The sequence below is a fragment of the Bradysia coprophila genome, unplaced genomic scaffold (genome assembly GCF_014529535.1).
Source record: "Bradysia coprophila strain Holo2 unplaced genomic scaffold, BU_Bcop_v1 contig_200, whole genome shotgun sequence".
Taxonomy (NCBI): Eukaryota; Metazoa; Arthropoda; class Insecta; order Diptera; family Sciaridae; genus Bradysia; species Bradysia coprophila.
Window position 1 is genome coordinate 445,193 of NW_023503464.1, and position 17,991 is coordinate 463,183.

Consider the following 17,991-nt stretch of genomic DNA (forward strand, 5'->3'; position numbering starts at 1 on the left):
CTCTTGAGAAAGAGTCAATAAGGCGTTTTTTGACAAATCTGGTACGAGAACTATACCTAGTTTTGCACTGATGCTGGACATCTAATAATAATCGATACACGTCTAACGTTTCATGTTTTTTTATTTAAACATGTTAATTAGATTCTCGATACAATCCTTGAAAATTGATTTAAGAAAGTTAACAAGGAGGTGCAACCAATTTGCTTCGCGTGTAGTCGATCTGATTGCCCATGCTCACGCAAAGTACATAACATCTTTCGATTGCGGATGAACGGTTATCACACGCGCCAACTCTTCCAGTGTTCGTTCCGCACGCTCTTTGGAATCCCGTTCGAATTCCACCAGATGAATTCTGCAAAATGATTTGTTAAAAATGACTCTCGATGCGACAGATCGACAGAACTAACCGTGCTCGAAACGCTGCCAGATGTGCATAGTAGACTGGGGCCGGAATCGAAATCGATTTCGTACACCTGGCATACGTATGACATAATTGATATGTCAGCCGTTGCAGTTCGTCGGAAGAAAATTCATTGTCGTCCCACAAAACGTGATAGAGAGCCGGGCGACTTGTTCCCTGTTCGATTAAATTGAGACGATGAAAAGATTCACCTGATTCGGATATCCAAACCACATTTTACCAGAGTGCCCTGATGACTGCACAAGTAAAAATCGAAATGCGTCGGATGGGTAATGTTTACGTCGACCACTGTACCAGGTGGTATGTTACCCAAGTTTCCGCTTGCTTGTTTCTTATCGGCACAGAACAGTCTTGTGTGGTGATGTCTTTTCTGTACGACAATCACTGTAATGCCAGGCCGATAATCAGCTTCCAATGAACGGCATGCTTCACGTAATGCAGCTAGTTCGTGTTTCAAAACATGTGGGAACTGACCATTGGGTAGACCGTCCCGGTAGAAAATTATTCGCTTCGGTTTGAGGCCACCCGTCGCTTTGAAAAACATTAGCAACAGCTCACGAGTCATACCACTCAACTCTTGGATAATTTCTTGCCGATTGTCTTGCATCCGCACAGTGGCTGCATATCGTGACGGATGTGAATCCATCGATCCAACAACAGCCGCAATGGATGGCTTGGTAAAGTTTCCGATTGGTGGATGGGTGACGTCAGCGCCAAGGAATATTATCGGTTCCTAGAAGAAGTGAAACACGCCAAAGCGAAGTTAGTTAAAGTTCGCAGATTTCGACGATTGACTGCGCTTACACTTGGTCGGAATGGTGGTTCAGTGATCGAATTGATTCCGCCCAATTTCACGTTTATCTTTAAGCAAAGATTCGATAGCATCAGGTCGTACGGGTTGATAACATTTCTGACTTGTAGACATTGTGTGGCTATGCCGACCACAGTGTCACCGACACGTTTCACTTCAGCTGTTCAACAGAAACGGAAAATGAAGACGAATGAAGCGTTATAACTGCTACAGTTAAATCGTCAGTCATGCAACATTTCTACAACTGCGTGCTGTCCCACTATAAGCATCAGCAAACCACAAATGTCCCGTGACTAACGAAATAACTTGCAGTTTGAACCTACCATAAACTTCAGTCTTTCCCGACAAAATCACCACAACCAATTGTAGTGCAGCAAATTGTTTTTGAAGGTAACGCAACAGTGGTTCAACCTGATCTGCACCAGAAGCATATTTACAGAAAGACGGTGGTCGAACGATTGGCATGCCGACCTTGTCAGAAACCTTTTGCAGCTGCTCGCTGAATTTCTTCAAATTATCCGAACTTGCGGCTCTCTGCGGTGCAAAGCATGCAATAGCCCAGACACTTATTTCCTTTCCAGTGTAAAGCCTTTTGCCGCGCATATCCCACACTCCGTGATTGGGCTGTTTTGAAATGATTGATTAATGCTCGGAACGGATCGGATTCAGTCTAACCGGAACCTGAACCTGAACTAAGATTTCGGGACCTGAAATTCAGGTTCGACACTGGACACGAGCCTGAATCTGACACGAAATTTGAACTTTCACTCTCAGAACCTGAAATTTTCGGAGTGGATCAGGTCAGGTTCGGTTAACCCAAAATTCTTCCGAAAAATTTGTGATTTTTGGTGCAAAAATTTCAGGTTAACCCGACCTGATCCATCTTGAAATTCAAGTCATGTTCGGGTCAAATCCTACAGTAAAAGTTCAGCCAGGTTCAGGTTCAGGTTGAAATCCGTTTCAGGCCAAACTGAATTGGAACAGGTTAGCCCGAAGCGGTTCAGAGCCTTAATTATAGTCGACCGTTTCATTTACTAAGTGTATGAATGGGCTGTATGTGAGGTTGCAGCGGTTGTTATACTTACTCGTGCCATCGCACTGGGACCGCGACCAGCATATTGTACTATGGGCGGTTGTAAGACTCTGCCATTGACTTCCATCATGCTATTCGAAATGGTTATACCGAATCCCTGCACGTATTCATCATCGTTGTTGAAGACCTGTCGGACCACGAGATTATTGATTTGTCGTTCCCTGCGGAATTGTAACTTGTAATGTTCTGACAAACAAAAGGGATCAAAATAGCGTATACCGATCAGGAGCTGAGCAGGCTGTTTCCTTATTCATTGTTGATCGTTGCATGTCGGTCATTTTTTTCGACCGGCATAGCTGGCCGGCAACGATACTGCACAGTTCAAATGGAAAGTAAATATGTTCTTCCTCCCGTCCAACTTGCAGACATTGCAAATGGGGATGCTTCAATTGGATTTGGTATTTGTCTAAGAAATATTTCCCGACGGTACACTCGACAGTTTCACCATTTTCCAATCGCAGTGGGAATCTGGAATAGAGTTTTCGCTTTGTCGAGAATATTCGAGATTGTCTCAATCCACAAAACCCGGTTAAACTCACGTCTGCATTGCTGCCGGTGGTCTAGTTACGTTGCACACGCGATATTTACGTCGGCTGGTTCCACGATGAGTTACTTCAATTTGCAGATCTTTGATTTTTTTTCCTAAATACGCCACGCCGTGAATCGGAGAGTGGAGTCTTTTGCTCCAGTATATCTCGAATGGCCAACACTTCACACAGAAAATCAGTAACCGGTTGGGCTTTGGAAAATACCGACGCACATACTGGAAAAACCAAAGAAAAAAAAAATTGAGGAGATGCACACACCACACACTGGTTGACATTGTAACATATACCATCGATGTTTACCATCATTTTGCCTTGTGATGGTCGCACACTTTGATGATAACCGAACCATACTTCACGGCCACCGCTTAACGATGTACCATGTCCATCAGGTGAACCGAAGAAACTTCGACCGACTGGTACGTAAGTCATGCTTGATACGTGTCTCGTAACAGCATCCAGAGCTCGTACTGTGTCGTGTCGAATTCGACGAGTACCCCCTTTCAATGCTTCTTCCAAATTAACCAACGACATTTGCGCAACCCGTTTGATTGAGACTGTGAACAGATGGTCTGCTGTCGCACCTAAACGATTTTCGGTTTTGCTAAATGAGAAAGAGGAAATTGCCGGAACGTTTATTCCAAACCTCGCATCATAACTTCCAAATCTAAGCGATCCTTTCCATCAATCGGCAGCGGATCTCGTGTGTACAAGTTGTTCCTGCCGTCGAATACGGGTTTCCGCACACCAAACACTTTACCGTATACGGCAACCATTGTCTCGACAATTGCCCGATTAAATGTTCGCGGACACTTGTCCGGCTCTATGCTGATGTCATAACGATGTATATAACCGGGTGGCATAGACACTTGAAAAAGATTGGCACGAAGTAGAATGGGATAACCATCTCGTCCTGGATTCGGTCGACGCGGACGCGTAATGGCACCATCTGGTCGACCGTCTGTATTGCTAGAACCTGCTATAGCTGATGGAGCTGATGTCGTCGGTGCTGATGTTGTCGGTGCTGATGTTGTCAGTGCAGATGTCATCGGTGCTGATGTTGTCGGTGCTGTTGTCGTCGGTGCTGATTTCGGTGTTTGTGCTGTTTGAGCGAATTTTTTGCTTTTAGAAAATGCTATTTCGAAACAAAGAATCTGGGTCACAGCTCGCTATGGGAATCCATTCTAAAAGATTTCGAAAATTTATTTTTGTTAATTGTGGACTTTGTCGTATACCAGTTAGCCCCAGGCATTTTGAGTCTATCATAAGGCTATGGTATGACATTCCTGCCATACTATTACGAAAAAGTAAGATTCTATCTGCCCGAAAGTACTCACAATTACCTTTCCAACGACACCTCGCACTACTATGTAGCGTTCATGTATCTGAAACGAGCTCCATAAGGGAAGTGCATGGTTTTGATCATCTCCCACTAGTCACACAAGCGTCGAGGAATTTTGTTGAAGGTGGTCTTGGCTTCTAGGGACCAATTTCTTTCAGGACACACATTAAAATTTCCGCAGGAAACTGCGTCCGATTTCTAAAGAATCTCTGTGGAGCCTTTCTTTAGAGACAATAAAGGTCGGAGAACCGGAGTTTTTCGTGGTGTAATAATATGGCAAAACGCAATAGACAGACATTGCTCTTTATATTCATTAGTCATTAGGGTGGCGTCGATTTCGACCCTTTTTTGAATTACAATCTTGAAACCACCACTGTGCTCTTTTCCACGATAAATTATAACTATCGTCGAAGATGTTTTCAAAACCGTAAGTGGGATTTAGAATTTGAATTTTGGGCGATTCAGTGGACAAGTGGTAGGTCGTTAAGTTACGTTTGGTTGAAAACAAACGAGACATTGATAATGTGTTTTGGGCTTAGTTTTCATTGACAAATGCAGCAATCGCATTTTTCGATAGAGAAATTTCTAACTTTGTTTGACAGTTGCGACAATCTCGTCATGAAAACTAGGACCAAAACACATTTTGAATGCCTCGTTTGTTTTCAGCCTTACAAATACCTTTCCAGATATTTTTACTAAATCTGAACCGATTTCGGTAACGTTAACGTTTTCCCCGAAATGAGATTGTTGTTTAAAAATTAGTTTTAGATCGATCAGGTTAGTTGGGTGAGTCAAGTTGATAAAAACAGCTTCCCCAAAAAAGTGGTTCTCGTACTTTAACTCATTGCATTTATCTCTAAACATTTTTTCTTGTGGTACAATACATTCTGTGTGCGGTAACAGCATTTGAATTCTGAAACTTTTTATTCCGGGCTACCCTAATGTTTATGGGCCTCCGAGGTTACGTCTGAATGTACTGTAACTTAGAGACGATCTATAATTGACTGGATTGCTTATTCTCTTTTGCTCTCTGCACTTGAATCATCATATCAAAGCTCTCCCTAAAAAACAATTCTCGGAAATCGTCGCACCCATTCATTTCACTTAAAAATTGATTTTCCCTTTTGAATGCATGAACATTGCAGCCCGTACGCGTACCGAAAGTTAAAGTTTAATAAATTTTCGAAGTTTAGATTACGTTTGGCTGGTTTTCCGTTTTAAATTTAGTCAAAACAACAACAGTATGAATTGATTATACCAAAAGAAACTTACTCTCCGTTCTTCGGCGGAGTAACGGGTTGATCATCAAGCTAATAAAGTGTTCCATTTTATGGCAATGTACTTCAACTCTGTGAACGAAAAAACGGTCATTCTGTTAAGCGAACAGTGTTTACTCTTTAATTCACTTTTCCATCAAACATACAAAAATCAAATCAAATATTTACCGAAAAGATATAATTTTATGGAACCTGCACCTCAATAGTTATTGCTCTTGAATAATCACGCAATTGCTAACTGTGAAATACAATGTGCGTTACGTCAAAGATCTTAACGATCACTGCCGTCACTTTTTAGAGCTCGTACAGTAAATCTTCGTTAAGTTTAACTTGTCACCGGACATTATTGTACGCGCTATTTATGCATTAAGTCGAATTCAAAGTGGTCCCTTTTGCTTCCGATTAGGCTCACCGTTTAGCTTATATGACTTTTGCATTGTTTTAATTCAAACTGTCATTTAAATTCAATTTTAATTAAATTAATTTAATTTTAAGTATGGTTTCCACCATCGATAATATATACTGCAGATAAGACACGAAGAACGAAATTTCGAAAATATAGCACACATACAAGTGCAAAAAATACGAATCACAACACAAAACGAAAAGGAAATTGAGAAATGCAGAATTTGAATTATTTTCAAATATTTGTATGACATTATTTCGCGCGCTTTCTCAAAACGTACGTTACGTTACACATACATCCATGTGATCTTTCTGCATAAAGTTACTTTGACATTACTTATCTACTCTATATTATATCGATGGTTTCCACTTACAAAAAAACCACTTTGTTTAGCCTCAGTTTACCTAAACCACGCCTCTTTTATATTGTTTAAAGAGTAAACGGAGACCAAACGGAGTGGTTTTTTCTTAAGGGGAAATCAGGAATTATGCAAAGCTATCGTAAAATGTGCGGAAAAAAAATCTGCTTATACAGTTGGTTCATCTTCAGATAGGACAGATATATATCAGTGTTTTGAAAGTCATCGATGTTTCAAGTCAAAAGTGATTCTCAGTTTACGATATTTTGGCGTAAAATTTGAATTCGCTAAGAATTCCCTATAGGGATTTTCAAAATATCATAACCTGGAAACACTTTGTTGACTGGGAACGTCGATGACTTTTAAAACTCCAAAAAAATCGCAAATATGTTCCAAACTAAAAACAACCCACTGTATCAAAAATGAAAAATTTTGGTTTTTCATAAGGATTCTGAGGATCGTGCAAGAAAGGGGGAAGGAAGAGAAATTGCTAAAGGTGACCTCACAGTTGTCCGTTTTCCAGCCGTTTACTTGATAGTTGGAATAAAACAGTGAAAAAGTCGTGTAAACAATGGCAAAACGGACGACTGTGAACTCAACTTAACGAAGAGAGTACACTATACATAGTTCGTGAAACGGTGATGCAAAATGTCAGTTTTACATTAAGCACTCAAAATATTTGACAGATGGCTCATACATTTTATGTCAACCTTCTTCGCATGAATTGTGTACTAATCTTAACCTTTCACACACGGCAAGCAGTTAACTATATACATGAGTATATGGGTCTTCTCTCACAATACAAGAAATTCTTCACTTCGCATTTTCAAATTTTTCGTTTGTCACGTATATATTAGTTGTGCAGTTAATTACCGATTATTAAGTGAAATCAATGTAAGTTTTTAATTTTTTATACAAATCTAAACCGAAATTTGAACAATATGATCGTATCAAACTTTTGAAAACACCCGGAGATGAGAGTTATTTTGTTTATGATTTTTCAGTGAATTTCGCTCAGAATATTTCGAATTTTACTCTATTACGCATGTTCTTTACTATAAGTTCGAAAAGCCTGTTAAACTATCAACAGTTGTGCTGTGACTAAATTGCTATAATATTAAATCTCACACTACGGTCACTTTAAGAAATTACCACTGAAACAAAACATTTCACTCACTTCGCTATCGCATCTCTCTGCTTCAACCAGACCCACACTATAAGTGTGTGAAGAAATGTAATATGAAATTTAATATCAAAAATTTGTTTAGTCTAACGCTTAGTTTCCTCTTACCAAAAAAAAGTACTCAGTGTGAGAGACAAAATTAATTTTTTTCAATTTTTGCTTTGTTTATTTGACAGCTTGCTCTATCACGACTCTCTCACGGAGTACTTTTTGTTGAGTGGAATGGAAACGTAAATCGTAAATAGCCTCAATACGAACAACACACACTCTACGGATGATGTATGTACGACTTGTTCATTATCAAAAATAAGGGGCACCTTCCATGCATCACTTTTCGATTGGACCACGGGAACCACCCGGAGCCACCTGGAACCACTTGCAAAAATCAAGCAAAATTTCGACTCTGCCGCTATTTATAGAGTGTTTAAGTGAGAGAGATGGCGAAACGACAACATATTGTTCCATCTCGGGATCTGCTGTCAGATTCTTTTGAATTATCGATGACAGCAGACCCCGAGTTGATTTTCCATCTTGCTCTACTTAAACACCGATTTGTTCCAAGTAACTGTAAATACGAACTTTGACAACGCGATTTACACAGAAATATTATTGAGGTTATGGTTCTGTGGATGAAATTTGACAATTCAAATGGCCTTGGAACAAACCTATACGTTTAATATTTCTTATAAGAAAGCACTTAATGCATTTTAACAGAGTCGTTTACGGCTAATAAAAAGTGCAGTCCTGTGCCACCGGCGTAACATGACTTCTGATTCCGAACTACGCAAATACTCACGTAACGAAGGTGGATGAATTGATGTCTCGCCTAAATGTAGGCACTTGTATTGATTGTGATCGCAATTTTCACGCTCAACAGACTGCACTAATTTCTATGATGAAAAAAATCAAGGTTCTGAAAGATTTAAAGATCGGCCAGTTCATCGCGCTGTACACATTTGCGATGTATAAGGCCATGTTAAATGTTTCGTTCATTTATGAGATGAATGAGATTTTTTTAACGTGGATGGCATTTCTTGACGTGGATGGCATTTCTTGACGTGGGATGGCATTTCAAACTGCATTGAAGATGATCTATAGATTTTCTCATACCTAGCTGGCGCCACAGAAAAAGGCCTTCGTGATCAACTCAGAAGTGTCTTAACCTGTTCTTACAGAACCTTGGAAAAAAGTGTATATCCGACATAAGTATGTTTGGTTCATTTCCGCTATGCGCGGTTGCAATTCGTTCATTTAGTCATTCCTATTTGACTTACGTCAGAGTTACCTTCGATGCTAGAGAGTGCATTAGAGTGTTTCTCAATAGATATTCCTTCTCTTACCACCGTAAATCCCTCCAACGTCTCTAACAAAAAAATTTCGTCACTCTCTGGGGCGTAATATGGTAAAGAGTTAAACAAAGTGATCTAGACTATGTAACAAATTTTATTGATGATATAGGAGAGATTTACGAGGGTAAGCGGAAGCAATTGCTTTCGAGGGGTAAACCACTATTTTGTGATTAACATGGTTAATCAGTTAATCTGTTAATCAGAAACATAAGTTTTGTGAATCCAAACGGTTAATCGGTGATTAACATTGATTAACCGCTATATTTCACGTTTATTTGTAGTTTTGCGACGATTCCCCCGGTCAAATGCTGGTTAATCAGCAATTCGTCATCATGTTAATCACTGGTTAATCATGTTAATCATGTTAATCACGTCAAAAAATAGAGTGGTTTACCCCTCGATTGCTTTATCATATGTGTGAGTTACCTTATTTTCTCTCCTCCATGCGCCATGGAGAAAATTGCGGCTATCATGCCTTACACATTAATTACGGAACTTTTCCCGTAATATAGGCTTTCAGCATGAAAAGTTGTAAACGCATTTGTTTCGGACGGTTTACTTTAGGCACTTTCCTAAAAATATACCGTCCACCACAGATACGTAAATTACTATTTACTGACGATTGCTGTTGAATGACATTTCTAGTAAGAAAAGTGCAGCGCTCTCTATCCCGTGGGGAGAAAATAGACATTTTTCACTTAAACTGTCACTTTGTTTATAATTTGCTTCGTGGAGAATAGGAAATTCTAACTCGAGTGAAACATCGCTCTTGTTAGAATTTCCTATTTTCTCCCCTCAGTAAACAATTGCCCATCGAGAAACACCCTAGATTGCATTAATGCAGTAATTTCTTCCGGTTGGAGGGCGTGTAGAATAGAAAAAAAAAAATGAAAAAACGTGTTTTTGGTTTGTTTTTGTTGTCTATTTGCCTTTCCGCTTACAAGAGATTATAATATTGAGACCTCTACCGCATAAACTACAAGGTAGATCCAATTGTAAATAAATTTCATTTTTATTGCAAACCAAATTTAATGAGCAAGGCAGTGATTGATATTCATTTTCAATTATTAATTTCTCATTTTGTTAGAAAACAATTTTTTTTGGACATTGAAAATGTTCCAGTTCCTTCGTTTTAGCAAAAAAGTGTTTGTCCGTCTGTTATGTAGTTACAGCAACAACAAGTTGTTTATTACGGGTGAACCCTTATGGTTAGTAAAGTTCGTAAGTATGGCAATTTCGTGAACTTATGACAGTTCTTCCATATATTTTATTTGTCGAAAGTCTAAGAAATTGATAGACTCACGAACTTTACGAACCATAATGGCTTACCCCTATTATATCGATGCCTTCCTCGTAAAATTCTGCATACAATTTATCCTTATTGACTAAAATATAGAATAAGACTCTACAGTGAACGACATCTCAAATGTATCACTGTCATTTTTTTCAGAGAATGTCATTGTGAATTCGCAATGACACAATAAAATTCTCAGAAAAATTTGACAGTGAGACATTTGAGATGTCGTTCACTGTAGTACAATTTCATGTTACTTCAAAAATAAATGAATTTTCTTTTACCATTTGCTTCATTATTAGCGGTTCGTTTTGAAAACAAACATTTAAAGACAAAAAAAATCCGAAATTACGACAAAAATAATCACAAAAAATACTTAGAAAAATACACTCCAGCCAGAAACTAAACAGCACGTATACAACAACGAACATCAATCAGAAAAATTGTCACAGATGATGTTGCTTCTCTGTTATAATCTGGTAGCATCAATGCAACGCCATCTGTTTTCATTCTTCTGACTGCAATGCTTCTTCTGGTTCTGGGAGTTTCTTGCGTAATTGTGGCGGATAAATTAAATCGTATCTCTCTCTCTCTGTTTTATTTACTTTATTTTTAATAATAAAATGCGCGTTTTATATCACCAATGTCGACATGGTTGATGATTCCATTTAAAAAAAATCTTTTACGAACGTAGAACAACAAAAATCGTTTTTTCCTCGTCGGTCAAGAATTTTTCTTTTTCTTAAAAAAAATCAAGAAAATTATAAATAGATCTTTGTGGTTGTAAAAATGGTTGGTGGTAATGGGGGTGGTTCTTTTTTTAATTGATAAGATGTGGCACAATTGCGTCGAAATGAGCTGGAACGGTTTCAAGGACATCGGCCTCGCTACGTTCAGGTGAGCAGTTCTGTAAAGAGTAAAGTGGTGAAGTTGAAGTTGGTGTCTTAATGATGTATTGACGAAAAGTTTGTGTTTGAAAGACTCTCTAAATAGTTATTTATGACATCGGCCTGCGGCCTCGTGTCATAATTACACGTTATAGAGTACTTCGCACCGAGATTCATACAACGTTTTATGCAACAGATGGATTTAAAGATCGCAGTTTTCTAAGATTATGATCTCGAGTTGCATAAATACCTTTCACAGACGACTTTTTCATATGTTATCGACAGTGATACGTTTAGATACTTTACTGATGGTTCTTTTCCGCACTAGTGCGCCTTTCCTGCTTTTAGTGTGTGAAAAATCTTTCCTGCGTTTAGTGGGTGAAAAACCTCTCTTCCTTTTAGTGCTAAGAAGACGATAATGTCACCGAGAAGAAGATAATATTGTCGAGAAGACGATTATATCGCCGAGAAGACGATAATATCGCCGATAAGACGATAATATCGCCGATAAGACGATAATATCGTCAAGAAGACGATAATATCGCAGAGAAGACGATAATATCGCAGAGAAGACGATAATATTGTACTGAAATGATCAACCTAGAAGTTAATGTCACTAAAAAGTTTTGTGCCTTTATATGTCTAATATTATCACCCAGAATATAATATTTTATCACCCAGTATCTTCCAGACGATATCATCATACGAGTCGTTATTGATCGTGTAGAAATGTCCCGTCTTCATGAAAAATCTTTCCTGCACTAGTGCATCGAAAACCATTCCTGCACTAGTGCGTGAAAAACTTTGCCAGCACTAGTGGATCAAAAGCCTTTGCTACACTAATGTATGAAACCTCGACTGCGGCTAGTACTGAAAGCCTCTCATTCGCTAAAAAGCCTTTCAGCATGCCTTTGACTATTGACTGTTTTTGGGAAAACAATTTTTTGTGTGAAAATTAAGGAAAATTCAAGAAAGTTTGAAGATTGTTTTTCCAAACATAGTTCGTGGGCCGTACGCTGTTTTATTGAATTTGCTGACTCCCCCTCCCACTATGTCAAAATTGATCCAAATTTGCTCGAACCGTTACATTTTCTCTAACATGAGCGAGTTTCCTTCCCACTTAATGACGTAATTTGTGTACGAGGCCAATGGCTATCAGTAAACTTGTTGGTAAAAGAATTACCTTTGGCTGTTGTCGAAACGTATCCACACATTTCACTTGCAACGGTATTGTTTCCACTTGAAATTCATAGCCATAGGACCGCACGGCTAGCAGCGTATGCAACGGTACATTTATGTATGGAACTTCCTCAGGCGTCGATCCCATAAAGTAGGCCATGATACATCTGAGCACCGCCTGATGAGATACAACCAGAACATCTGTCTTTGGAAGTAGGGCCTGTACGATGCTGTCAACGCGTTGTAAAAGATCTAGATAGGATTCGCCATGCGGATATCGATACTTCAATTTGTCTTGGTCGCGCCAGGCAAACTCTTGCGGAAATCGTTCGTGAATCTCTTCGTACGTTAAGCCTTCACAGATTCCAGCGTTGATTTCGTTCAAATCTCTGATGGCTGCTCGGGGTCCGGGAATTTTTTCGACCGTGTGAATGGTTCTGCAGAGTTCTGATGTCCAGATCTGTATTTCGAGGAACGGTTAAAGCACTCGATAAAGACCCAGCAATTTGAATTTAAACTCACCAACTTTGGAGGAATAGCTCCGGAACTCGTTCCACCAGTCAAATATTTCGTCAAAAGGTCAGCATAACTTCTGCCTCTCGACGAAAGATCTGCGTCGCCACCGATGCGACCCAGCACATTATACTCGGATTCACCGTGGCGAGTAAAGTAGTACAATTGATGCTTAATAACTGGCATGGACAACACTCCCAAAATCATTGTCTGCAGATATCCCTGAACTCCGCGTGCTGTCACCGAATGTACTAGTGGATTTTCCGAATTTGTTATCGTGATCATGGGTCCTTCGATGGCCGGTTTGCATATTTCGTATTGATCGCTGCAATGGACCAACTTGTCCCGAAAGATCTGCACCCAATCCATTGTGCTGTCCAAATTCTTATAGAAAAGGGCCGTTTCGCGGATATTGTCTTCAAGGCTTTTCTCGTCACAGTCGAACTCGACGAACAGATGGTGGAATATTTTTTCGTTGCAAAACGTTGTTAGGAATTGACGTGTTTGACGCGTCAAATGCATCCCGTCGACGATCTGTGGATGAAATTATGGGTTCATTAATCGAACAACGCAAATTGCTAGCCGTGACAAAAGGTGCGATTTTGTTAGATTTTTAGACTAATTCTCAAGAGTAGTTGAATTAGTAGCCTAACTTCTATCCTAACCTATGGTCATATGTACTATTCAAAAACATATGATGCCTGTCCTGTCGGCCTGACCGACTTAATATTATATAGAATGTTACTTACGGCAACATTATTACCACTTTGGAACCAATTCATAATCTCGGTTAACGTATCTGTCTTGGCGTTAACATCCACACGAATAACTGAAAATAAATCATAAAAAATCACTATTATGTCGTGTCGGAGCGGCAGACGAATCTGCAAATGACTATTTTCATGACTAATCAACTCGAGGCGAAGTCGAGATTAACACCACATCGTTTGCTCAAAATTTTAGTTTAGGCACCAGTTAGGAACAAGTTAGAATTTTATGTAATTTTATCACACTCCTGTTGCTCATTACAAACGTCAATTTTACGCACTAGTGCGTAATGTAAGTACATTATGCAACTCAGCATCATAAAGGTAAATTTTCTAAATTTTATGAATCACGGTGCAAAGTACTTTAGGCACTCAATGTCATGTCATAAATAACCATTTACGCACTACACTGACCACACTACGTAAAACGCATTTACATAAAATCTTGTTCCCAACTTGTGTCTAAACTCTAATTTTGCATATGCGATGTGTTGTCGACCGCAGGCTCAAGTTCAACCAGACTCGCTGAGCTTTGCTTGCAGTTCCAACACATGCAAAATAAGCATGGTAGAAGCTCACTTTTTGGATTTACAAACCTTTTGGGTACTCCCCTCTCCACGTTAAGTGGCGAGCGATTCGTTTGGCTGCCATCGATTTGCCACGGCATGGCAGTCCAACAATGGTCACAACAAGGGGTGCTTTTAGTGGACATGGTGTTATTGTGTGCGATGGTTCATTTGAATCTGAAAATAAATCAGAAAGAAAATGGTCAGAGATTATATACTCAATTGGTGGTTCTTTACCGCCCTAGTGCGTGAAAAAGAGCTTTTCGCACTACTTTCAATAAATGTGAGAAGAGTCCCTGATTGAGTGGGAAATTTAGTTTGTTTTTGTATTGAGGTGGATTGATCTTCTTACCAGAGGGTGCGGCTGATTTTTTGGTTACTTTACGCTGAATAAAAACCATAATCAATGGAATGGAAGTGGTGATAGAGAAAATTATTTTCGCTGATGCTCAAATGATGTACAAATTGTTCAAACGTTCAATCGAAACTGAATCAAAATTCTAGAAAGCTTCCTTGAATCAACACGATTCTATATTTAGCATGAAGCGACAAGCGCATTTAAAATAAATTTAAAAAAAGTTGAAAGCGATGAACTTTCACCCTGTACCCGAAAAGTGTTTACATTCTCGCTTAGAAAAACTAAAACTAGCGAAAATTTACAATTTAATAAATTGATTCTCTAACAGCAGCCGAGCATAATGTAAACATATAATGGCTGGGAGCATAGCAGATGTTTGACTGCATTTCATTTTCGACCTTTCGATCATCTAATTTCATCCAATTCTATTATGTTATGACGAACGACGATTAATTAAAGTATCGAAATGTTTGGCAAGTGGTAATTAGTAAACAACATCAATGCCAATCCGTTAGAGGACTCTTTTTTCCGCAATGCAATGATGATGACGACAAACTTTTAATTGCAAACAATAAACCTTCACAGAGTGATTATGCTATGACAATAGAATTTCTATCTCATCGAATTGCTGTAGAGGAGGAAGATGCAAAATTAGATTAGACCAAAGAATATAATGACGTCACGTTGCTGCATTGTGAGCATCATGTGACCTCATACTATTACTTACGATTTTGACAAGAGTGAGATTTGTGTAACGAGTCGAAACCGAGCGAAATAATCAAACCAGTCAAAACAACTAATGCACACACAGTTACGTTTGTAATATATTGCAACCGTCCTACGTAATAGTACAATCTTGTACGAGGCAATATTATATACTCTACTGGCTCCCAAGCGTCTACGAGTTTGTTTGTTTCGCGATCAAACTAACAACCGTTTACTTTTACGGTCAATAGATTAAGATTGGCTCACCCAGTATGTGTTTACTACGAAGGTGGAAGCACGGGATTTCAGGAGGTTTTGAAAATTAGTTTTTTTCATGTTGAAGATGTTGCAGATATTGCCAAGGTTCTGAAAGAACAGGTTGAGACTACAACTATGAGTTGATCACGAAGGCGGTGACCCACAATTACGTCAACGGCTGCGAAGTTTATATGTAAAATGGAACTTAACAAAAACAAAATTCTGAATTTTCGAGAAAAACATTTCCTTCGAGTTGATTTCTCACACTATCTGTTTATAAAAGTTAGTGCCACCCGCCTCCGTGGTTGTCTTAACCTGTTCTTTTAGAACTTTGGATATTGCAGTGCCAAATGGTGTCCAAGGTCCTAAATTCGTGCAAGGTGAAGTCCCTTTTGATCTACATAACCTTCCTATAAAAACCGTGAATTTGATAAACAAAAATCAAAACCTCGGAGGCGATCCACTTGTCAAACGGTCACTACATGAACAAATTTCTTAATCTATTTCAGGTTCGACCCGAACGTAAAACTGATACAAAAATCTTCGATTTCGGACTCAACCCGAACCGATCCGAGTCAGACTAGGTTCGACCTGAAATCTGAAATTTTTAGTTTTTATCAAGTCGGGTTCGGGTAGCCCAAAATTGTTACACTAGTGAAGTCACAGATTTTCACGAAAATCTTCGGGCTACCGTCAGGTTCCAATACAGAGGTCGGGTCAAAGCTGAAAGTGAAATTAGTTTCCGACCATTATAAAACGTGATAGAGCTAATGGATAGATCTGGTTTTTGGCATATAAATAGATTGAAGATACTGAAATTCGCTTGGTAAAATTTACTTGACGAAAGTTTAAGATTTGCTTTTAATAAGACCTTCGTTCAATCGTTGAGACTAATATAGTTGAAATTTCCGCTGTTACTGTGAGCATCTATTCAGATTCAGAATACAATTGAAATAAATTACAGTCAACCGATTTAGTGAATCCATTCACATCTCTCTTCTATCATCAGCAATACCACTAAACCACTAAAAGCTTTGAGAAAATAATCATCAGTCGAAGAGACAATGAAACTCTTAGAAAAAAAATTCTCTCTCTCTGTTCGTATCCATAAAATACCAAAGTAAAAAAAACGGAATCTCGCGTTGATATAAAAAAGAACATTCTCCTCAAAAGCTCGATACGAAAACAGAAAAAACATACAAACGATAAACACAGTCAATATGTGTGCACACACAGCCTACAACATTTTATTCGGTGTGTACGGTGTGTACAAAACATGTCTAAATAAAACAAACTCACAGTCGAGCGGTGGATTTGTATACGGAAAGTTTCAGTCTCATTTTGCCGTTCATCAAGTGTAAACGTGTGTTGCGACTACTCTATATTTGGTAAAAGTTGTGATCTGAATCAAATAAAAACATTTTTTCGTCGTCATTATCTACAAGTCATAAATTGCTGATAAAGAGAAAAAAAAAGACTTCAGACAACCAGCGAAAAATATTCCAAAAATTATAATCAAAGAATTGAAGACAATAATTGTGCAAAACGAAACAATTTGCCGTGGTTGTAACGATTGAGATTTGATTGCACCAATAATTCAATTTGACTTGAGTGAACAAAAATAAAAGTTTTTTTTACGGGGAAAAAGTGATAAAAAATTTCGAGTTGAGTTTCTCGTTGCATTCAATAAAAAAATTAATTTTCAATTTATAAATCTTAAGTTGACAAAGTGAGTAATTTACCATACCGCTAAACATATAAGACACAACACGATCAGACATACTATAATACACACCAGAGGTATCGAAAGAAAAATATTTTAATAAAAAAAATCACAAAAATTTTCATCGATTCTCGAATTGAAATTCATTCATATTCCAACGTATCAAGTGGATTTTGTTGTACACAGCCGTTTTGAATCCGAAAATTACGCTCATCAATAAGCTGAAATCAAACAGGTAGAAAGTTGTTTAATTCCATTATATATTAATGAAACAGAATCTGCAAGTTCACTAAACGTTTCAATAAGAAGAAACCGCACAGTCCTCTTTATCACCATGTCCATATTGTTCCATTACATTATTTAAAAAAAAAAAAACGAAAAACGAAAAACCGTTCACATCGTCGATGTAAACGTATACAATACAATTAACTCAAATGGAAATGGTTTTATTTTCGGACAAATGATATCAGGCTGATAAGTACGTAGAATGTGTAATAGCCCGACTCACGTTAATAGTACATTACTATGCAAGGGAAGTAAAGTGATATCTCGTATCCAGATGAGAAAAAGTATCCGAGGGCGGCAGCCCGAGGTACTTTTACTCATCGTGATACGAGATATCACTTTATTTTCCGTGTGTAGTACGACGTTTTACTATGCGAGTGATGTAAAGGTTATTGCCTATACATGTAATAGCCTTATTACATGCACCAGCATAGTAAAAGAATTTTTTTAAGAATTTCCGGAGGGATTAAGTTTCCCTTACTGATACTAGAAAATCCTCTAGAGCTTTAAAAGTCACCGTTGGTGCCAGTCAATTAAAGTGTTTCCAGTATTCCGGTTTATGAACTTTTTGGCGCAAAATTTGAATCCGACTTATCGAATTCAAATTTTGCGCCCAAATATCATAAACTGGGAATCACTTAATTGCCTAGGTACGTCGATGACATTTCAAA

At 38.4% G+C, this 17,991-nt stretch overlaps 2 protein-coding genes, 1 long non-coding RNA gene and 1 pseudogene across 4 annotated transcripts in view; 2 read left to right on the forward strand and 2 right to left on the reverse strand.

The window, feature by feature from the left end:
• Window positions 1-208: 208 nt before the first annotated feature.
• On the reverse strand, window positions 209-5,777 carry LOC119075315 (annotated as a pseudogene).
• Window positions 5,778-8,928: 3,151 nt separating this feature from the next.
• On the forward strand, window positions 8,929-15,509 carry LOC119075368. The gene is made up of 3 exons (XR_005087378.1): window positions 8,929-9,111; window positions 11,676-11,677; window positions 15,499-15,509. It is a non-coding gene; the product is annotated as an uncharacterized LOC119075368 (long non-coding RNA).
• The window catches only part of LOC119075331 (6-phosphofructo-2-kinase/fructose-2,6-bisphosphatase-like), a 61,033-nt gene continuing 53,863 nt past the window's right edge, over window positions 10,822-17,991 (reverse strand). Inside the window, exons 1-6 of one of the 2 annotated variants that reach the window (XM_037181759.1) lie at window positions 14,344-14,480; window positions 14,022-14,168; window positions 13,408-13,487; window positions 12,668-13,192; window positions 12,150-12,605; window positions 10,822-10,986 (exon numbers count right to left, since the gene is read on the reverse strand). In XM_037181759.1, coding sequence (XP_037037654.1) covers window positions 10,900-10,986; window positions 12,150-12,605; window positions 12,668-13,192; window positions 13,408-13,487; window positions 14,022-14,168; window positions 14,344-14,392 — 1,344 coding nt within the window. In that variant the 5' untranslated portion in view covers window positions 14,393-14,480 and the 3' untranslated portion in view covers window positions 10,822-10,899. Of the gene's footprint in view, window positions 10,987-12,149; window positions 12,606-12,667; window positions 13,193-13,407; window positions 13,488-14,021; window positions 14,169-14,343; window positions 14,481-17,991 lie in introns of those variants that run through there. The other variant, XM_037181758.1, reaches the window with a different exon arrangement.
• LOC119075334 (alpha-N-acetylgalactosaminidase) overlaps window positions 16,602-17,991 on the forward strand; it is a 40,395-nt gene continuing 39,005 nt past the window's right edge. The window contains exon 1 of the mRNA XM_037181764.1: window positions 16,602-17,270. The gene's annotated coding sequence lies outside the window, so the exon portion shown is untranslated. The remainder of the gene's footprint in view (window positions 17,271-17,991) is intronic.